Source organism: Stegostoma tigrinum, chromosome 8 (assembly GCF_030684315.1).
Source record: "Stegostoma tigrinum isolate sSteTig4 chromosome 8, sSteTig4.hap1, whole genome shotgun sequence".
Taxonomy (NCBI): domain Eukaryota; kingdom Metazoa; phylum Chordata; class Chondrichthyes; order Orectolobiformes; family Stegostomatidae; genus Stegostoma; species Stegostoma tigrinum.
This window is the reverse complement of record NC_081361.1, coordinates 98,010,549-98,030,446: the sequence shown is the minus strand read 5'-3', so window position 1 is coordinate 98,030,446 and position 19,898 is coordinate 98,010,549. Positions and strand designations below refer to the sequence as shown.

General features: G+C 46.8%; 1 protein-coding gene across 7 annotated transcripts in view; it reads right to left on the bottom strand.

Annotated features, from left to right (window-relative positions):
• The window catches only part of samd13 (sterile alpha motif domain containing 13), a 177,826-nt gene that overhangs the window by 33,632 nt on the left and 124,296 nt on the right, over positions 1-19,898 (bottom strand). For 6 of the 7 annotated variants that reach the window (XM_059648160.1, XM_059648162.1, XM_059648163.1 and 3 more), the window contains 2 exons: positions 15,866-15,977; positions 4,736-4,887 (listed from right to left, as the gene is read on the bottom strand). In XM_059648160.1, the coding sequence (XP_059504143.1) occupies positions 4,744-4,887; positions 15,866-15,977 (256 nt within the window). In that variant the 3' untranslated portion in view covers positions 4,736-4,743. Of the gene's footprint in view, positions 1-4,718; positions 4,888-15,865; positions 15,978-19,898 lie in introns of those variants that run through there. The other variant, XM_048539457.1, reaches the window with a different exon arrangement.

Here is a 19,898-nt window from a genome sequence, read left to right as displayed (position 1 = left end):
CCTCTACATTGGGGAAACCAAGCGGAGGCTTGGAGACCGCTTTGCAGAACACCTCCGTTCGGTTCGCAACAAACAACTGCACCTCCAAGTCGCAAACCATTTCCACTCCCCCTCCCATTCTCTAGATGACATGTCCATCATGGGCCTCCTGCACTGCCACAATGATGCCACCCGAAGGTTGCAGGAACAGCAACTTATATTCCGCCTGGGAACCCTGCAGCCTAATGGTATCAATGTGGACTTCACCAGTTTCAAAATCTCCCCTTCCCCTACTGCATCCCTAAACCAGCCCAGTTCGTCCCCTCCCCCCACTGCACCACACACCCAGCCCAGCTCTTCCCCCCCACCCACTGCATCCCAAAACCAGTCCAACCTGTCTCTGCCTCCCTAACCTGTTCTTCCTCTCACCCATCCCTTTCTCCCACCCGAAGCCGCACCCCCATCTACCTACTAACCTCATCCCACCTCCTTGACCTGTCCGTCTTCCCTGGACTGACCTATCCCCTCCCTACCTCCCCACCTATACTCTCTCCACCTATCTTCTTTACTCTCCATCTTTGGTCCGCCTCCCCCTCTCTCCCTATTTATTCCAGAACCCTCACCCCTTCCCCCTCTCTGATGAAGGGTCCAGGCCCGAAACGTCAGCTTTTGTGCTCCTGAGATGCTGCTGGGCCTGCTGTGTTCATCCAGCCTCACATTTTATTATCTTGGATTCTCCAGCATCTGCAGTTCCCATTATCTTTGTGGTTTCAGTACCTGGCTAATAAAAACAAAATACTGCAGACGCCGGAAATCTGAAATAAAAACAGAAAGTGCTGGAGAAACTCTGCAGGTCTATGGGGAGGAGAGGCTTCAAGTCTGATATGCCTCTTTTTCAGTACACTGCTGTCACTTTTGTGTACTACTCAATTGGAAATAAATTCAACTATCTGGCATTAACCTGTTACAGGTTTGATGACAGAGATAATGGGAACTGCAGATGCTGGAGATTCCAAGATAATAAAAGGTTTGATGACAAACTGATAGAAAGGCTGGGAGAACACAGCAGACAGCTCACATTTGCAGTGAACAGATCATGATCCCCAGGTCTCTGGTTAAAGCTGAGCATGTGATCCCACACAACGTATCATCTCTGAGCAACACAAGTTTCATTTGAGTGGTGCTATCAGCTGCATATGCAAATTTCCCACTGGGCTGAGAATATGGAGGGTTGGGGAAAATCTCTGAACTATAACAACTTCATTTCTTGATACATCTCATCACGTGCTAGGTTTCCAATCTCTGTTGGACGTTTAGCTGTAAGGAAAATAAGCCAAAGGTCAGCAAGACTGGAAATGCAGAACAGAGACAGCTGTAGAAACTCAGCAGATCTTGCAGCAACTGAGGAAAGACAGCAGAGTAAACAGTTTGGGTCCAGAGACCCTTCTTCAGAACAGAGTGGAAAGAGATCTGCTTCTTGGGAGAGACAGGGGGAGAGGGAGGACACTGCATTGGCCCTTACTTGTAACTACTTGACGACAAGTATCAATAGTAGTCATGAGAGACAGCAAGAACTGCCGATGCTGGAGTCAAATGTAACACAGTGTAGAGCTGGATGAACACAGCAGGCCAGGCAGCTTCAGAGTAGCAGGAAAGCTGACGTTTCGGGTCAGGACCCTTCTCCAGAAAAGATTTTAAAAGGATCCCAACTCGAAACATCAGCTTGCTTTCCCCTCTGATGCTGCCTGGCCTGCTGTATTCCTCTAGCTCCACACTATTATCTCGACAGTAACAGTGATGCTTGATACCTCCCACCTCTACCCTAGCCCCCAGTGCATGGGCCCAAGTCCCTAATCTTGGGAAGGATATGCTGGGAAATAAACTAAAGGGATCTTCCAAGTATAGAGAATATTTTGCCTCGTCCAATCAAAGGCTATAACCTCCTACAATGACAGAGAATGAGTAGAGTGTCCAGGTCACTTGTAGGTCACTAGCAATGGAAAATTGATGAGTAATAATTATCAAAGAGATTACCACCACATTAATTTCCATGTAAATATGCAACAACATAATTATTTTCAGTGTAAATACACAGCAACATAACCTGTAAAAATTACAAAACAATCCTCACTTTTCTGAATCTGGGGATAGTGAATAGGGGCAACTGTTTTTAATTCATTTCGGGGCATGGGTGTCGATGGCTGGGCACGGCATTTATTGCCAGTCCCTAGTTGCCCCTGAGAAGGTGGTGGTGAGCTGCTTTCTTGAACTGCTGCAGTCCATGTTCTATATGCACCTTGTTGACCTGCCATTTATTCTGGCTTCTTCTACTTGAACAAGAAATAAAACCACTCACTGGTGACATTCGCTACCTGTTCAAAACACACCGATCGTCATGTTAGATTTCACACTCAATCCTGCTGTGGGATACAGCCCATAGTCATCTGATTCAGAAGTCAGAGTGTTTGAGCCCAGCTAACTCTACACACAGCCCCTACCCAAAATAAAAAGAAACAAAAATAGGAATTGTTGGAAAACCTCAGCAGGTCTGGCAGTGTCTGTGGAGAGAAATCTGAGGGAGGGTCAATCCACCTGAAACATTAACTCTGATTTCCCTCCACACACCCTGCCAGACCTGCTGAGCTTTTCCAGCAATTTCTGTTCTGGTTTCCAATTTACAACACCTGCAGTTCTTCTGGTTTTTATTACACGAATTATACAGGACTTGCTGAATAATGTGACCCAATGTTCTGAGCTGAATGTGGGTTGTGCATGAGGATTAATAGAAAGGCAGTGGCAGAGTGGTGATGTCACTGGGCTAGTAAAGCAGAGCCCCATGCTCTTACTCTGGGGATATGGGTTCAAATCCCACCCTGGCAAAGAGTTGAGTTTGAATTCAATGAAAAGGAAAAATCTTGAATTAAAAAGCTAGCCTAATGATGATCACTCAACCACTGATGTTCCCAAAAAATAAAACAATCCGATTCACTAACGCCCTTTAGAGAAGGAAAGCTGCTATCCTCATCTGATTTCGCCTACATGTGACTTCTGGCCCACAGTAATGTGGTTGACCATTAACCACCCTCTGGGCAATAAATGTTGGAAAATGCTATGGTAGCATTCATTACAAGAAAAGAGATGAGCTTCTGATGCTGTATACAAGGCTCTGGCCAGACTGCATGTAGGACATGAAAGGCAGTTTTGGGCCCCGTTTCTAAGAAAGGACAGGCCAGCCTCAGTGGGGGTTCAGGGGAGAGTTACAAGAATGATCCCGGGGATGAAGGGTTTGTCATATCAGCAGCGGTTGAAGACTTTGGGGGTGGACTCTATAAGAGTTTAGAAGGATGAGGAGGGATCCGATTGCAACTTACGGGATACTGAGAGGCCTGGATAGAGGAGATGTGGAGAAGATGTTTCCACTCACAGGAGAGACTAGGACCCGAGGGCACTGCCTCAGAACGAAGGGATGACCCTTTAGAACTAAGATGAGGAGAAATTTCTTCAGCCAGAGGGTGGTGAATCTGTGGAGCTGGTTGCTGCAGAAGGCTGTGGAAGCCAAGTCATTGAGTGTATTTAGGAGACAGATAAAGATTCTTGATTGGTAAGGAAATCAAGGGTTATGGGAAGCAGGCAGGAGAATGGGGTTGAGGAACACATTGGCCATGATCGAATGGCGGAGCAAACTCGAAGGGCTGAATGGCCTAATTCTATTCCTGTATCTTATGGTCAAGCTGGCCCAGCCAGCCAGCCACACCCACATCCCATGAATAAAAAATAACTCCTTTCACCTCTCCTTCTCTGCAACCATCTCTGGGCCCTCCAACAATATCTAGCCTGGGTTTGATGTTCATGTCTCCTACGTGCTGCACTCAGTTTGAGGCCTGTTTCCCTTCATGAACAGCTGGAGGGTGAGTGCTTTACAGAGTTTGTGAACTTCATTCTGTCTAGAAGGGAGTGCACAGGGCACTGACCCTCTGCAGCTCGATTAGAGACACGTAAAGGCAGGTCAGAGAGGAATCCAAAAATCTTCCACCTTGGGATGGGCCATCTCACTCCCTCGGGGTAAAAAGATGTAAAGAAGCTGTGGAGCCTTCACTGTAACAGTACAGCCCCGTTCCGAGACACACCCTCTGACACTAAAACTGAGAACAGAAGCATTGGCTAAGTGCTAAATCCGTGAAACCCCGTCAACCACCCAAAGGCTACACTTCAATATAAAATGGAGCATTTTGCAAAGGTAGACGGTGTCTCTTGGAAAAGCACCCAGGGCAAAATTCCACAGTTGAAAGCATTATATTATTATTGCAGGAATCCCATTATCCAGTCCAGGGTTGGAGAATTCCAAATGACCCTCAGGTCACTGACATGTACCTGGAGTAAACACTGCATCAATCACTGAAGTCAAAGCACAGCAGCTCGCAAAATAAAGAGGAGAGGTCCCAGAGTTGATGTAAACAGCTGTGTTGCCTCATTGAAGGTCCTGCTCCCGGTGCCTCCCACCCCGAGGTCTCGAAAAGCACCCAAACAATTCCCTCCGAAACTGAACGTCTGCAATCCACACTCACAAACAGGCAAGCACTGTCCTACATGCAACTGTCAGGAGGAAGGGGGTAGCAGCCATGTGGAAACGGCAGCTAGATTTCGACACACAGCAAACCTCTCCCTCCAGGCCACCATCCCCCCCAAACCTCACACCAACAACCCCAAAACCCCCCCAACTCCCCCACCAAAAACGACGCGAGAGTTCACAGGCCACCTGTAGCACTACAAGGAGCTGCTTTTCAAATGGCATAACTGTAATGCTTTCACGTGGTACTCATAAATCTTGAGTGCTGGGCCCAGCTTGATGGAGAGGCCAGTCAGAACGTCACTTCTCTTCATAAGGAGTAAGGATTTGCCGTCTATCTCCTGCAGGGGAATCAAAAGCCAACAATGTCAATTGTATCAGTGATTAGTCAGTTTTAATGCTCCTCACAGTCGCAGAGAAACACAGACATTGTGATGTACACTTCCAACTGCGTTTGCTGACACCGATGCCCATGGGTCAACCACAGCTTTTGATTGGCTGTGCACAGGTGTCGAGGATCAATTTGGTACGGGAGGGTGTGAGGGATATCAGGAAGGGTGGGTCGTGTGTTCCTTGTCCCCCTGGATCTCCCCCCTCACCCAATTGCCCCTCCCATTCTCTGTGGCTCTCGGTCCCTCACTCCCCTGACTCTGGGTCTCTTCTTCCCAGCACAACACCCCCACTCCACTTCACTATCCGAGGCTCTCCTTACTGTCGCTCCCCGAGACAACCCCCACCATCTCCTGAGCCCTCTATGCTTCTTTCCTCCAGAGACTGCACCCCCGCTTTTCCCATATCCTCTCCCCACCACTGAAGGCCAGATCAAAGTGGCAGACAATTCCCGTGCACAGTAATGTACTGACGTGTGGTGTCACACCTAAAATCTACATGATGACAGCAGCACTAGGAACCACATGTTCACAAACGAATGAGGCTATAACCTCCTACAATGGGAGAGAATGAGTAGAGTGTCCAGGCTCTTGTAGGTCTCTAGTAATGGAAAATTGATGATGAGCAGGTGTAGGTGCCCACAGCTATTGGTGCAAGCCTAACATTTCTAGCAACAAGACAGATCATTTGGTTAATTCAGCATTTTTCTTTATAGAACTTAGAACAAAGAACAGTACAGGCCCTTTGGCCCACGATGTTGTCCCAACCTTTTACCCTAAACCTAAGGTCTACCTTACAATACAATCTTCCAATTGCAGCCTAACTAAGGTTCTATGAAGCTGCAACATTACCTGCCAATTTTAAAACTCAATGCCCCAGCCGATGAACACAGGCATGCCATATGCCTTGTTGGCTACCTTCTCCACCTGTGTTGCCACTTTCAGTGACCAGTGTACCTGTACACCCAGATCCCTCTGCCAATCAGTACTCTTAAGGGTTCTGTCATTTACTCTATATTTTTCATCTGGATTAGACCTTCCAAAATGCACTACCTCACATTTTTCCGGATTAAACTCCATCTGCCATCTCTCTGCCCAAGTCACCAACTGATCTATATCCTTTGATGGTCCTCATCAGGATCCGCAATTCCACCGACCTTTATGTCATCAGCAAGCTCGTTAATCGGAGCAGTTACAATCTCCTCCAAATCATTTATATATATTACAAACAGCAAAAGTTCCCTAAACTCGCCATATTTATCCTTCATCCTTAAAGGGACATGTCAGTCCCGAGTTCCCAGCAACTTTCACTTGAAAGCCTCCCACACACCATGTGTTGATTTGCCAAACATCTGCGTTCAATTTGTATGTTTGCATAAAGTCTCTCTTCATTCTTCTCCATTTCAATGAACGCTCGCCCAATCTACTTAACAGCTGCTGCAAGACAGACCCCCATACCTGGGATCGGCCTAGTGAACCTTCTCAGGACTACCTCCAATGCTAGCCTACCTTTCTTAGTGAGTTTTGAGAAGATTTGTAGCTCATGTTGAGGTTCTGGATGTGAGTTTGCTCGCTGAGCTGGAAGGTTAGTTTTCAGACGTTTCGTCACCATTCTAGTTAACATCATCAGTGAGCCTCCGAAGAAGCGCTGGTGTTATGTCCCGCTTTCTATTTATCTGGTTAGGTTTCCTTGGGTTGGTGATGTCATTTCCTGTATTGGTGATGTCTGCGTTCACCATCACCAACATAACACCACTGCTTCGTCGGAGGCTCACTGATGATGTTACCTAGAATGGTGATGAAACGTCTGAAAACGAACCTTCCAGCTCGGCGAGCAAACTCACATCCAGTACCTTTCCTTAGCTAAGACGCCCAAAACTGTTCAGCTGTGATCTGAACAGGCCTTGTGTAGTTTTAGCAAATCCTCAACCCAGCTCAGCTTGTGGTCTCATTCAATAATTTCCCCTTTAACTTATCTCACTTCCTCCAAGTAAAATGCGTTGCCATGGTACCTACAACCGACAGTTTTGCCCATCTTTGTGTGGGGTTTATGGAACAATCCTTGTCCCAGTCACACTCGGGTTCCCTTCCACAACTGTGTTACTGGTCGGTGCCACTGCCAGCTCTTGACGTGTGTCAGCTCTGCTTCCAGTTTCCATCCTTCTCCCAGCATCGCCTGGTCCATCTCTAACTCCCTTCCTTGGTTTCTCTGTCTACATTTCTGGGGAATTTTTTGTTTCACTAACATTCATTACAAACCTGCCATCTCCTACAGCTGCATCAACTGTACTTCCCATGCCACACTTCCTGTGAGAACTCCATTCATTCTCCCAGTTTCTCCATCTCTGTTATATCGATGTCGAAGATGCTACCTTCCCAAATGGCACAGGCGACATGTTTTCCTTTTTCTTCAGATGAACGGTCGGCATCCCTCCCTCCCAGAACCATGACAGAGTTCCACCTTGCACTTTCTTCACCAGTCTCCATATTCATAGGAGACCATTTCTGCTACCTCCAGCAGGATGTCACCACCAAACACATTGTCCTCTTCCCTTGTTAGTGTTCTGAAGGAAGTGCCCCTCTATGACTACTCCATCAGCCTTATCAACCCCCTACCCCATGGCATCGAACTGTCCAAACGCAGAAAGCATAAGACCAGCCTCCTGATTGTTCAAAATCACCACACAGTCCTTCCAGTAGAATCAAAGATTAATTTCTACATGGAAACTATATGACGCTAAAGTTGGTGGAGTGGTGGGCAGTGTTGAAGAATGTTGCAGGTTGCAGGGAGACTTGGATAAACTGCAGAATTGGGCTGAAAGGTGGCAAATGGAGTTTAATACGGATAAATGTGAGGTGATTCACTTTGGGAAGAATAATAGGAAGGCAGACTACTGGGTCAATGGAAAGATTCTTGGTAGTGTGGATGTGCAGAGGGTTCTTGGTGTCCAAGTACATAAATCCCTGAAAGCTGCCACCCAGGTTGATAGTGCTGTTCAGAAGGCTTATGGTGTGTTAGGTTTTATTGGTAGAGGGATTGAGTTCCGGAGCCATGGTGTCATGCTGCAACTGTACAAAATGCTAGTGTGGCCTCATTTGGAATACTGCGTGCAGTTCTGGTTGCCCCATTACAGGAAGGATGTGGAAGCATTGGAAAAGGTGCAGTGGAGATTTACCAGGATGTTGCCTGGTCTGGAGCGAAGGACCTATGAGGAAAGTCTGAAGGACTTGGGTCTGTTCTCATTGGAGAGAAGGAGGGTAAGAGGGGATTTAATAGAGACGTACAAGATGATCAGAGGATTAGATAGGGTGGACAGTGAGAGTCTTTTTCTGAGGATGATGACTTCAGCTTGTACAAGGGGGCATAGCTACAAATTGAGGGGTGATAGATTTAAGACAGATGTCAGAGGCAGGTTCTTTACTCAGAGACTGGTAAGGGCGTGGAACGCCCTGCCTGCCAATGTAGTTAACTCAGCCACATTAGGGGCATTTAAACAGTCCTTGGATAAGCATATGGATAATGATGGGATAGTGTAGGGGGAGGGGCTTAGATTAGTTCACAGGTTGGCGCAACATCGAGGGCCGAAGGGCCTGTTCTGTGCTATATTGTTCGATGTTCTATGAAACAGGCCCATCCTGACCATGGTGCTCACTCAGTTAGTTCCATATCCCTATCAACCCTCCCCATTTATCCAAATGGTTCTGAAATGTTGCTATTGTACCAGCCTCAAACACCTTTTCTGGACTTCTTTCAGGCAGGTCTACAGTATTCACTGCTTACTATGCTCTACACTGATAAGACCAAAAGCAAGCTGGGTGACCACTTTGCAGGATACCTCTGCTCAAGCAGGACCCTCCCCTGCCCCAGTGTGCTCCCACATTCTCACGCTCCTGGCTGAGGAGTGCTGGAGACTTCCAGTACAGCCCCCTCACAGGAACAACCCATCATTTTTCATTCAGCCAACTTATAGCCACCGAAAGCAATATCAAAATCAACAACTTCAGAGCATGACCGTGTCTCTCTGCATTGCCTCTCCAACCCCACCCTCTAACAAGTTTCTCATTTTCTTGGTTTTATGTTCAGAAGAGCTGACCTTCCTTCTGCAATTAACACCCTATAGTAAATCTGTTTCACTTTTCTCCACCCATTAGCACTCCCTTTGCTTATTTTTTTTCTGTAATGGTTACAACCTCTAAGCTCCCTCACCTTCTCCCGTCCACTTGCCCCTCCCAACTCTCTGCTTCTGAGCAACTCATAATAGAGTCCAAGTGTTAACACTGTTTCTTTCTCTGCAGATTCTGCTGAACTTGTTTAACGTGCCCAGAGCCTCCTGCTATTATTTATTGCCCATCTCTAATTGCCCTGGAACACAATGGTTGCTCAGCCATTTCTAAGGGCCGTACAGAATCAGCCACATTGCTGTGGGTCTGGAGTCACATGTAGGCCAGATGAGGTAAGGCGATCAGTGGATAAGAAGAGGTTTTGTGACAAATGATGGAAGTCCCTGTAGTGCTGACTTTTAAACTCTTGTTATATTCCATTTAATTTATAGTCATAGAGATATACAGCACAGAAACAGATCCTTTGGTCCAACTCGTCCATGCCAACCAGATTTCCTAAATTAATCTAGTTGCCAGCATTTGGCACACATCTCTCTAAACCTCTCCTATTCATATACCCATCCAGATGCCTCTTAAAAGTTGTAATTGTACCAGCCTCCAGCACATCCTCTGGCCGCTCATTCCGTACACACACCACCCTCTGCGTGAAAAAGCTGCCCCTAAAGTCCCTTATATATCTTTCCCCTCTCACCTACGCCCTCTACTTTTGGACGCCCCAAGTCTAGGGAAAAGACCTTGTCTATTCACCCTATCCATGCCCCTCATGATTATATACACCTCTCTAAAGTCACCTCTCATCCTCCAACACTCCAGGGAAAATAGCCCCAGTTTGTTCAGTCTCTCCCTATGGCTCAAACCCTCCAACCCTGGTAACATCCTTTTAAATCTTTCCTGAAGCCTTTGAAGTTTCACAACATCCTTCCTATAGTAGGGAGACCAGAATTGCACACAGTATTCCAAAAGTGGCCTAACCATAATCCTGCACAGTTGCAACATGACCTCCTAACTTCAATACTTGACTCTGAACTGAATTTAAGTTTCAACATTTGCCCCAAGTGGGATTTGAACCTTTATTTCCAGAGCATTGGGCTGGGCTTTCAAATTAGGAACCCAGTAATATCACCTCAATCACCCTGTTCACCCACGCTTAATGCACTTCACAAGTGTCTTCCAACTGGTTTTGTCCCACTACATCAATCTACCATTTAATTCCTTCCTCCTCAAACCTGACATCCCCTCGAGTGCGTCTTTAGGAGGGGAAGAGAGTTTGGATGGAAAGTGAGAGAATGGGAAAATGAAGAACAGGAAGAACAGATGCAGAGCAATCTGTATGAAACATGGAATTGTATCAGTGATAATGGGAACTGCAGATGCTGGAGAATCCAAGATAATGAAATGAGGCTGGATGAACACAGCAGGCCCAGCAGCATCTCAGGAGCACAAAAGCTGACGTTTCGGGCCTAGACCCTTCATCAGAGAGGGGGATGGGGTGAGGGTTCTGGAATAAATAGGGAGAGAGGGGGAGGCGGACCGAAGATGGAGAGAAAAGAAGATAAGTGGAGAGGAGAGTATAGGTGGGGAGGTGGGGAGGTAGGGAGGGGATAGGTCAGTCCAGGGAAGACGGACAGGTCAAGGTGGTGGGATGAGGTTAATAGGTAGGAGATCGAGGTGCGGCTTGGAGTGGGAGGAAGGGATGGGTGAGAGGAAGAACATGTTAGGGAGGCAGAGACAGGTTGGACTGGTTTTGGGATGCAACCTTCGGGTGGCAGCATTGTGGCACTGCAGGAGGCCCATGATGGACATGTCATCTAAAGAATGGGAGGAGGAGTGGAAATGGTTTGCGACTGGGAGGTGCAGTTGTTTCTTGCGAACCGAGCAGAGGTGTTCTGCAAAGCAGTCCCCAACCCTCCGCTTGGTTTCCCCAATGTAGAGGAAGCCACACCGGGATGTGGTATACTGCATCCACTGTACCCGGTGTGGCCTCCTCTACATTGGGGAAACCAAGCAGAGGCTTGGGGACTGCTTTGCAGAACACCTCCGCTCGGTTCGCAAGAAACAACTGCACCTCCCAGTCGCAAACCATTTCCACTCCCCCTCCCATTCTTTAGATGACACGTCCATCATGGGCCTCCTGCACTGCCACAATGATGCCACCCGAAGGTTGCAGGAACAGCAACTCATATTCCGCTTGGGAACCCTGCAGCCCAATGGTATCAACGTGGACTTCACCAGCTTCAAAATCTCCCCTTCCCCCACCGCATCCCAAAACCAGCCCAGTTCGTCCCCTCCCCCCACTGCACCACACAACCAGCCCAGCTCTTCCCCTCCACCCACTGCATCCCAAAACCAGTCCAACCTGTCTCTGCCTCCCTAACCTGTTCTTCCTCTCACCCATCCCTTCCTCCCACTCCAAGCCGCACCTCCATCTCCTACCTATTAACCTCATCCCACCTCCTTGACCTGTCCGTCTTCCCTGGACTGACCTATCCCCTCCCTACCTCCCCACCTATACTCTCTCCACCTATCTTCTTTACTCTCCATCTTCGGTCCGCCTCCCCCTCTCTCCCTATTTATTCCAGTTCCCTCTCCCCATCCCCCTCTCTGATGAAGGGTCTAGGCCCGAAACATCAGCTTTTGTGCTCCTGAGATGCTGCTGGGCCTGCTGTGTTCATCCAGCCTCACATTTCATTATCTTGTGTGAAGCGTGGAGTTAGCTGCAGTCCCTAAAACGGCCACTAGTTGGCTTTGTTTCCACTCCATGTGCACTCTGCAGACCTCAAGTGTTCCACACACCTCTTGAAGTAACATTCCTCTGTCACATTCCCATCCCGATTCACTTGGTACTAACTAAGGCATTTTCTTTCTCCCAATCATACACCTGCTCCATATACTGGCTGTCCCCTTCAACACCCCACCCATCGAAGTATTTTGGTGTTTTTTATATTTTTTGACTCAGCGATTCAGGGATTGATAGATTATACAATGGGTGCCATCTGCTGTACCAACAGAGAACATGTGAGGAGACAGCTTTCACTTTGTCCTCAAACTAACACAAAGGCCCCATTCACACAAAAGTGCAACCTGCAATCCCAAACAAACTAATCTATTAACCATTTCCTTGCTACAGACCCATCTGAACACAACAAGTCATATAAAAGTAATCAGAGCAGGTAGAGATAATGGGAACTGCAGATGCTGGAGAATCCAAGATAACAAAGTGTGGAGCTGGATGAACACAGCAGGCCAAGCAGCATCTCAGGGGCACATAAGCTGATGTTTCGGGCCTTTCCGATGAAGGGCCTAGGCCCGAAACATCAGCTTTTGTGCTCCTGAGATGCTGCTTGGCCTGCTGCGTTCATCCAGCTCCACACTTTGTTATCCCAATACAACAGGTAAGCTTGTTTTTTTACTACATGAAGTAGACTGGTCGAATGGGCAGCTCTAAAGTAGTCACAAGGCGTTCACGAGAAAAAAAACAGTGCCATACTGTTATGAAAATAACACTCAAAACTAAACCCTAGTAAGGGCTGATAATGAACAATGAATGATACAGCACAGGAACAGGCCCTCTGGCCCTCCAAGGCTGTAGTGACATATGATGCCCTTAGAAATCAAAAACCTTTGGCCTCTACATGGTCCATATGCCCCTATTCCCTGCCTACTCACGTATCTGTCAAGATGCTGCTTAAACGCTGCTACTTTATCTGCCTCCACCACATCCTTTGGCAGCTTGTTTCAGACACCTACCATAATCTGTGTAAAAAACCTGCCTCTCACATCTCCTTTAAACGTTACCCCCTATTACCTTAATATTATGTCCCCTAGTAATTTGCATTTCTACTGTGGGTTATAGACTCCCACAATCCATTCTACCCACTCCTCCCATAACTTTGTAAACTTTATCAGGTCGCCCCTCATCCTTCCAAGTTCAAGTGAAAACAAACCAAGTTTGTCCAAACTCTCCTCACACATAATATATTTCGGGGCAGCATGGTGGCTCAGTGGTTAGCACTGCAGCCTCAAAGCACCAGGGACCCGGGTTCAATTCCACCCTCAGGCGACTGTCTGTGTGGAGTTTGCACATTCTCCCCGTGTCTGCGTGGGTTTCCTCTGGGTGCTCCGGTTTCCTCCCACAGTCCAAAGATGTGCAGTCTAGGTGGATCGGCCATACTAAATTGCCCGTAGTATTCAGGGGTGTGTGGGTTATAGGGGGGTGGGTCTGGGTGGGATGCTTCAAAGGGCAGTGTGGACTTGTTGGGCCGAAGGGCCTGTTTCCACACTGTAGGGAATCTAATCTCATCTAACATCCCAAGCCAGGCAACATCCTGGTGTACTATTTCTGTATCCTCTCCAATGCCTCCACATCCTACTGGTAGGATCAAGAAAGGAGTTTTAAATGGTGTCCCAAAGGATGACAGACTGAGACAGAGATATGGAGTGAGAGAGAGAGTGTGAGAGAGATTTAAAGATATGCAGGGATTTAAAAAATTCTTTCATGGCCATTGGTTAGGCCAGATAGAATAATGTGTGTAGTGGTGGTCACTACGCTATTGGAAAGACATGATTGGACTGGAGAAACACCAGGATGTTACCTGGGATGAAAAGTCTCAGTTATGAGGAGAGACTGGATAGGCTGGGTTCGTTTTCACTGGAGCAGTGGAGGCTGGGGCAGGGTGCAATCTGATCTGATTGATACACAATTCTGAGAATTACACACAGAATAGATTGTTAGAATCTCTTCCCTTGGCAGAAGTGTCTAAGACCTGAAGGTATACGTTTGAAGTGAACAGCAACAGGTTTAGAGCAAATCTGAGGAATTTTGTTCTCACCCAGACAGTGGTAGAAATAGAGAGGGTGGTGGAGGCAGGTACTCGCACAACATTACCGAAGCATCTGCACGAGCACTTAAAATGCCAAGGCCCAGCCGGTTATGGGCGGAGTGCAAGTAAATGGGATTATTGTCATTTGGGGTTTGTTGGTCAGCACTGACATGGTGGGCTGAGGGGCCTGTGTCTATGCTGTATGACTTTAAGACTCATATCTGATAGTATGAGGAAACATGTTTGCATCATTGGTTTGATAACAGTTTCTTGCCCGTCCCTATTTGCCCCTTGAGAAGGTCGGAGTGAGCTGCCTTCTTCACTGCAGTCCACCTGCTGCAGATAGATCCACAATGTCCCTAGGGAGGGAATTCCAGGATTTTGACCCAGCAACACTGAAGGAATGATGGCATATTTCCAAGACAGGGTGGTGGTTTGGAGGGGATCGTGCAGGGGGTGGTGTTCCCATGTATCTGCTGCCCTTGTCCTTCTGGATGGAAGTGGTCATGGGTTTGGAAGATGCTGCCTGAGGATCTGTGGTGAATTTCTAGAGTGAGTCTTGTAGATGGTACACACTGCTGCTACTGAGTGTCAGTGGTGGAGGGAGTGGATGTTTGTGGGTGTGGTGCCAATCAAGTGGGCTGCTTGGTCCTGAATGATGTCAAGCTTTTAGAGGCAAATGGACAGTATTCCATCACACTCCGAACCTGTGCCTTGAGGATGGTGGACAGGTTTTGGGGAGTTAGGAGGTGAATTACTTGCTGTAGTATTGCTAAACACTGTATTCCTACTGGTTAGTCCAGTTCAGTTTCTGGTCAATGATAACCCCCAGGATGTTGATAGTGTGGGATTTGTTCATGACAACACCACTGAATATCAAACAGTAATGATTAGATTTTGCCTTCTGGAGTCATTGCGTCATACAGCACGGAAGCAGGCCTTTCGGTCCAACCAGTCCATGTTGACCATAATCCCAAACAAAACTAGTCCCACCTGCCTGTGCTTGCCCATATCCCTCTAAAATGTTCTTAGTGATGCACTTATCCAAATGTTTTTTAAACATTGTAACTGTGGGTACATCCACCACTTCCTCTAGAAGTTCATTCCACACATGAACCACTCTCTGTGTAAAGAGGTTGTCCCTCATGTCCTTTTTAAATCTTTCTCCTCTCATTTTTAAAAATATGCCCCCTAGTCTTGAAATCCCCCACCCTATCATAGAATCCTTTAAATCATAGAATGCTGTGAGGCAGCAATACTAACCACTGAGACACCGTATCCGAGGTAAAAGGTACCCGTCACTCACCCTATCCATGCCCCTCATGATTTTACAAACTTCCAGAAGGTAACCCCTCAGCCTCCTCTGCTCCAGCGAAACAGTCCCAGCCTCTCCCTATAACTCAAAGCTTCCATTTCAGGCACTATCCTGGTATACCACTTCTGAACCCTCTCCAGCTTGATAATACCCTTCTTATAACAGGGAGACGAGAACTGCACACAATATTCCAGAAGAGGTCTCACCACCATTCTGTACAACCTCAACAGGACTTCCCAACTCCTACACTCAAAGGTCTGAGCAATAAAGGCAAGTGTGCTCAACACCTTCTTAACCCCCTTGTTTGCCTGTGACACAAACTTCAAAGAATTATGTGCCCGAATGCCTTGGTCTCTCTGTTCTACATCAATACCCACTACTTTTAATTGTACAAGTCTTGCTTTTGTTTGTTTCACCAGAATGCAATCCAAATTAAACTCCATCTGCTGCTCTTAAGCCCACTGGAGATGGTCATAGCCTGGTATTTGTGTGGCATGAATGTTACTTGCCACTTGTCAACCCAAACCTAGATATGGTCCAGATGTTGCTGCATTTGGACATCGGCTGCTGGACACATGATGGGCTTTCAAATGCCTTAAAACCCTGAGCAGGACTGTAACTGGGAATTCGCCCACTGCAGCTTCAGAAAAGGGGCCAACAAATCAAACCCCACCTGTTCCTGGAAAGCTACAGCCTGGTCCTCAAAGCCAGCTTTCTTGAAATAATTGAAAACGTCTAAAATCGTCCACTCCGCTGGGTCAAGCAGCTTGCTGTTTTCTGTTGGACTGTGGAGATAGAAAGATCAGATCAGATTAAAAAATGAACATCAAACTGCAGTCAGCCCTTTGCCGGTTAGAGACCCAACCCTGAAATGTTGCAGCATTTGGATACCGTCAAGACCAAAGGCAGTCAGAGAGAATCATGATCCCACTACAGACAGCGTTGGTAACCTCACACAAGGCAGAAAAGATTTAAGGTCCGAAGAGTTATTCTGTAGCAGAGAATTTGGGAATTACCCCAAAGAAAAAGACACATTTTATCAAAAGTCTCTTATTATTCATTACACTAACGTTGCTTTTTGTTCCCCTTGAACTGGTATTCTTGTCGAGTGTCCTGATGTGAGCGAGACAAAAAGCTTTAATAAAAGCTCTCCTTTTTCCAACAATAGTCAGGCTTAAGATAATTGCCAAAATAAAAACAGAATAGAGGCAAGAAATGAAAATATTAAGGTTGTTGACTTGATCACTGAGCTGGTTTATTTTTGTTCAGACGTTTTGTCGAGGTGCTAGGTAATATCATCAGAGGAGCCTCCGATGAAGCGATGTTATTCTACTCTGCTTGGAATTTATACTGTCTGGTCCGTTACGGTGAGTACAGTCATTTCCAGTTTTGATCTATATGGGTTTGTATATGGGATCCAATTTTATGTGTTTGTGGATTGCATTACGTGTTGAGAACAAATATTGTTGCTGTTGCAGTGTAGAACATACTGCATGAACGCAACAGGTTCTGGAGGAATTTTCGAAGGGGAACTGGATATAATGGAATCCCTATAGTACGGAAGTAGGCCATTCAGCCCATCAAGTCAACACCGACCCTCCTGAGAGCATCCTAACCTGTAATCCTACATTTCCTATGGCTCATCCACCTAGCTTACACACTATTGTGCAATTTAGCACGGCCAATCCACTTAGCCTGCATTTCTCTGGAATGTGGGAGGAAGCCGGAGCGCCTGGAGGGGACCCACACAGACACGGGGAGAGTGTCCAAACTCCACACAGACAGGGTGGGATCAAACCCAAGTTCCTAATGCTGTGAGGCAGCAGTGCTAACCACTGAGCCACTGTACTGTTCCAATAATCTGAAGGTGGGATCGCTGACACCGAAGAACATGCATAGGATTAGCAAACTCTCCAATAAAATGGAATAAAGAATGACAGATTACCAACAAACTGCTGAAAATAGAAAGTACTGAGCTGAAGAAAAAACAATAAAGTTTTCTTTTTCATTTTTAAACTACAGCTTTGGACAGTGTGTGTATTTATAAAATACTCACAAGTGAGCTTGTGCAGTGGGATAAGTCTGCAGACACTCCTGTCACTGGAGAGGGGCAATGTTCAGGGTTAAAGGGAAAGAGCGGGGCGGGGGGGGAACAGTTTCATATTTACTGCCTTAGCCAAAGCCCCCTCCCAGGGCTCCCTGTCTTTTCATGGTCCATGACTTGAAGGCGGGTTTGCATTTTGCAAATTCATTAAATTCTTACGCAGAGCTGCAGCTTCAGGGCAGGAAATGGTGTTGTTTGGTGCCAAATTCACATACTGCAGAAGTTCCTGCTGTGTGCAATCCTCAGCAACTGTCTGCTTGTGATGCTAGCGACACCTTTTACGTCTCAACTGATGCCCGCTCCTGTTCCTGGCCTCCTTTGTCAACTCCTAGTACCGACGCTGACCTCTCACTTCCACCGCAAGTGACCCTGGTTCTGTGCTAGGTCTGAACCCTACCCACACCCCCACCGCCTCAGGAACTGTTCCTGGGAGGAAGGAGCAATTTCCCTTCCATTACATGACCGGGTACTCCTTGAATTTTGTTGACACTTCGAGCGCCAGCCTGCAGATCTTTGGTTGCCCTGCACGGAGGCGAGGGGGGCAGTGAGGGGAGGGGAGGTATGGGCAGGTTGGAGGGCTAGCCTGTGTATCTTCTCTTGGGCCTGGCCAATGTGCCCATTAACTGGCCCAGACTATGGGCAGGGTGTCAGAACTGATTGCCACCCTCTCTTCCATGATGCACCCTTATGCCCCTGAAAAGGGAGCATGTCCACTGGTCCCTGAAGGGCTTCCACAACTTGTGGGTACCACAGGGGCGGGCATGCATTCTCTATAGAACATAGAACATTACAGCACAGTACAGGCCCTTCGGCCCTCGATGTTGTGCCAACCTGTCATACCGATCTCAAGCCCATCTAACCTACACTATTCCATGTACGTCCATATGCTTGTCCAATGACGACTTAAACGTACCTAAAGTTGGCGAATCTACTACCGTTGCAGGCAAAGCGTTCCATTCCCTTACTACTCTCTGAGTAAAGAAACTACCTCTGACATCTGTCCGATATCTTTCACCACTCAATTTAAAGCTGTGCCCCCTTGTGCTCGCCGTCACCATCCTAGGAAAAAGGCTCTCCCTATCCAATCCTCTGATTATTTTATATGTTTCAATTAAGTCACCTCTCAACCTTCTTCTCTCTAATGAAAACAGCCTCAAGTCCCTCAGCCTTTCCTCATAAGACCTTCCCTCCATACCAGGCAACATCCAAGTAAATCTCCTCTGCACCCGTTCCAAAGCTTCCACATCCTTCTTATAATGCGGTGACCAGAACTGTACATAATACTCCAAGTGCGGCCGCACCAGAGTTTTGTACAGCTTCACCATAACCTCTTGGTTCCGGAACTCGATCCCTCTATTAATAAAAGCTAAAGCACTGTATGCCTTCTTAACAGCCCTGTCAACCTGGGTGGCAACTTTCAAGGATCTGTGTACATGGACACCGAGATCTCTCTGCTCATTTACACTACTAAGAATCTTACCATTAGCCCTGTACTTTGCCTTCCGGTTACTCCTACCAAAGTGCATCACCTCACACTTGTCTGCATTAAACACCATTTGCCACCTCTCAGCCCAGCTGTGCAGCTTATCTATGTTTCTCTGCAACCTACAGCATCCTTCGTCACTATCCACAACTCCACCGACCTTAGTGTCATCTGCAAATTTACTAACCCATCCTTCTACGCCCTCATCCAGGTCATTTATAAAAATGACAAACAGCAGTGGACCCAACACTGACCCTTGCGGTACAACACTAGTAACTGGTCTCCAGGATGAACATTTCCCATCAATTACCACCCTCTGTCTTCTTTCAGCAAACCAATTTCCGATCCACACTGCTATATCTCCCACAATTCCATTCCTCTGCATTTTGTACAATAGCCTATTGTGGGGAACCTTATCGAACATCTTGCTGAAATCCATATACACCACATCAACCGGTTTACTCTCATCTACCTGTTTGGTCACCTTCTCAAAGAACTCAATAAGGTTTGTGAGGCACGATCTTCCCTTCACAAAATCGTGCTGACTATCCCTAATCAATTTATTCTTTTCTAGATGATTATAAATCCTATCCCTTATAACCTTTTCCAACACTTTACCAACAACTGAGGTAAGGCTCACTGGTCTATAATTACCAGGGTTGTCTCTACTCCCCTTCTTGAACAGGGGAACCACATTTGCTATCCTCCAGTCATCTGGCACTATTCCTATAGACAATGACAAGTTAAAGATCAATGCCAAAGGCTCGGCAATCTCCTCCCTGGCTTCCCAGAGGATCCGAGGATAAATCCCATCCGGCCCAGGGGACTTATCTATCTTCACCTTCTGAAGGATTTCTAATACCTCTTCCATGTGAACCTCAATCCCACCTAGTCTCGTAGCCTGTATCTCAGTATTCTCCTCGACAACATTGTCGTTTTCTAGACTGAATACTGTTGAAAAATATTCATTTAGCACTTCCCCTATCTCATCTGACTCCACACACAACTTACCACTACTATCCTTGATTGGGCCTAATCTTACTTTCATCATTCTTTTATTCCTTAAATACCTATAGAAAACCTTAAGGTTTACCCTGATCCTATCTGCCAACAACTCCT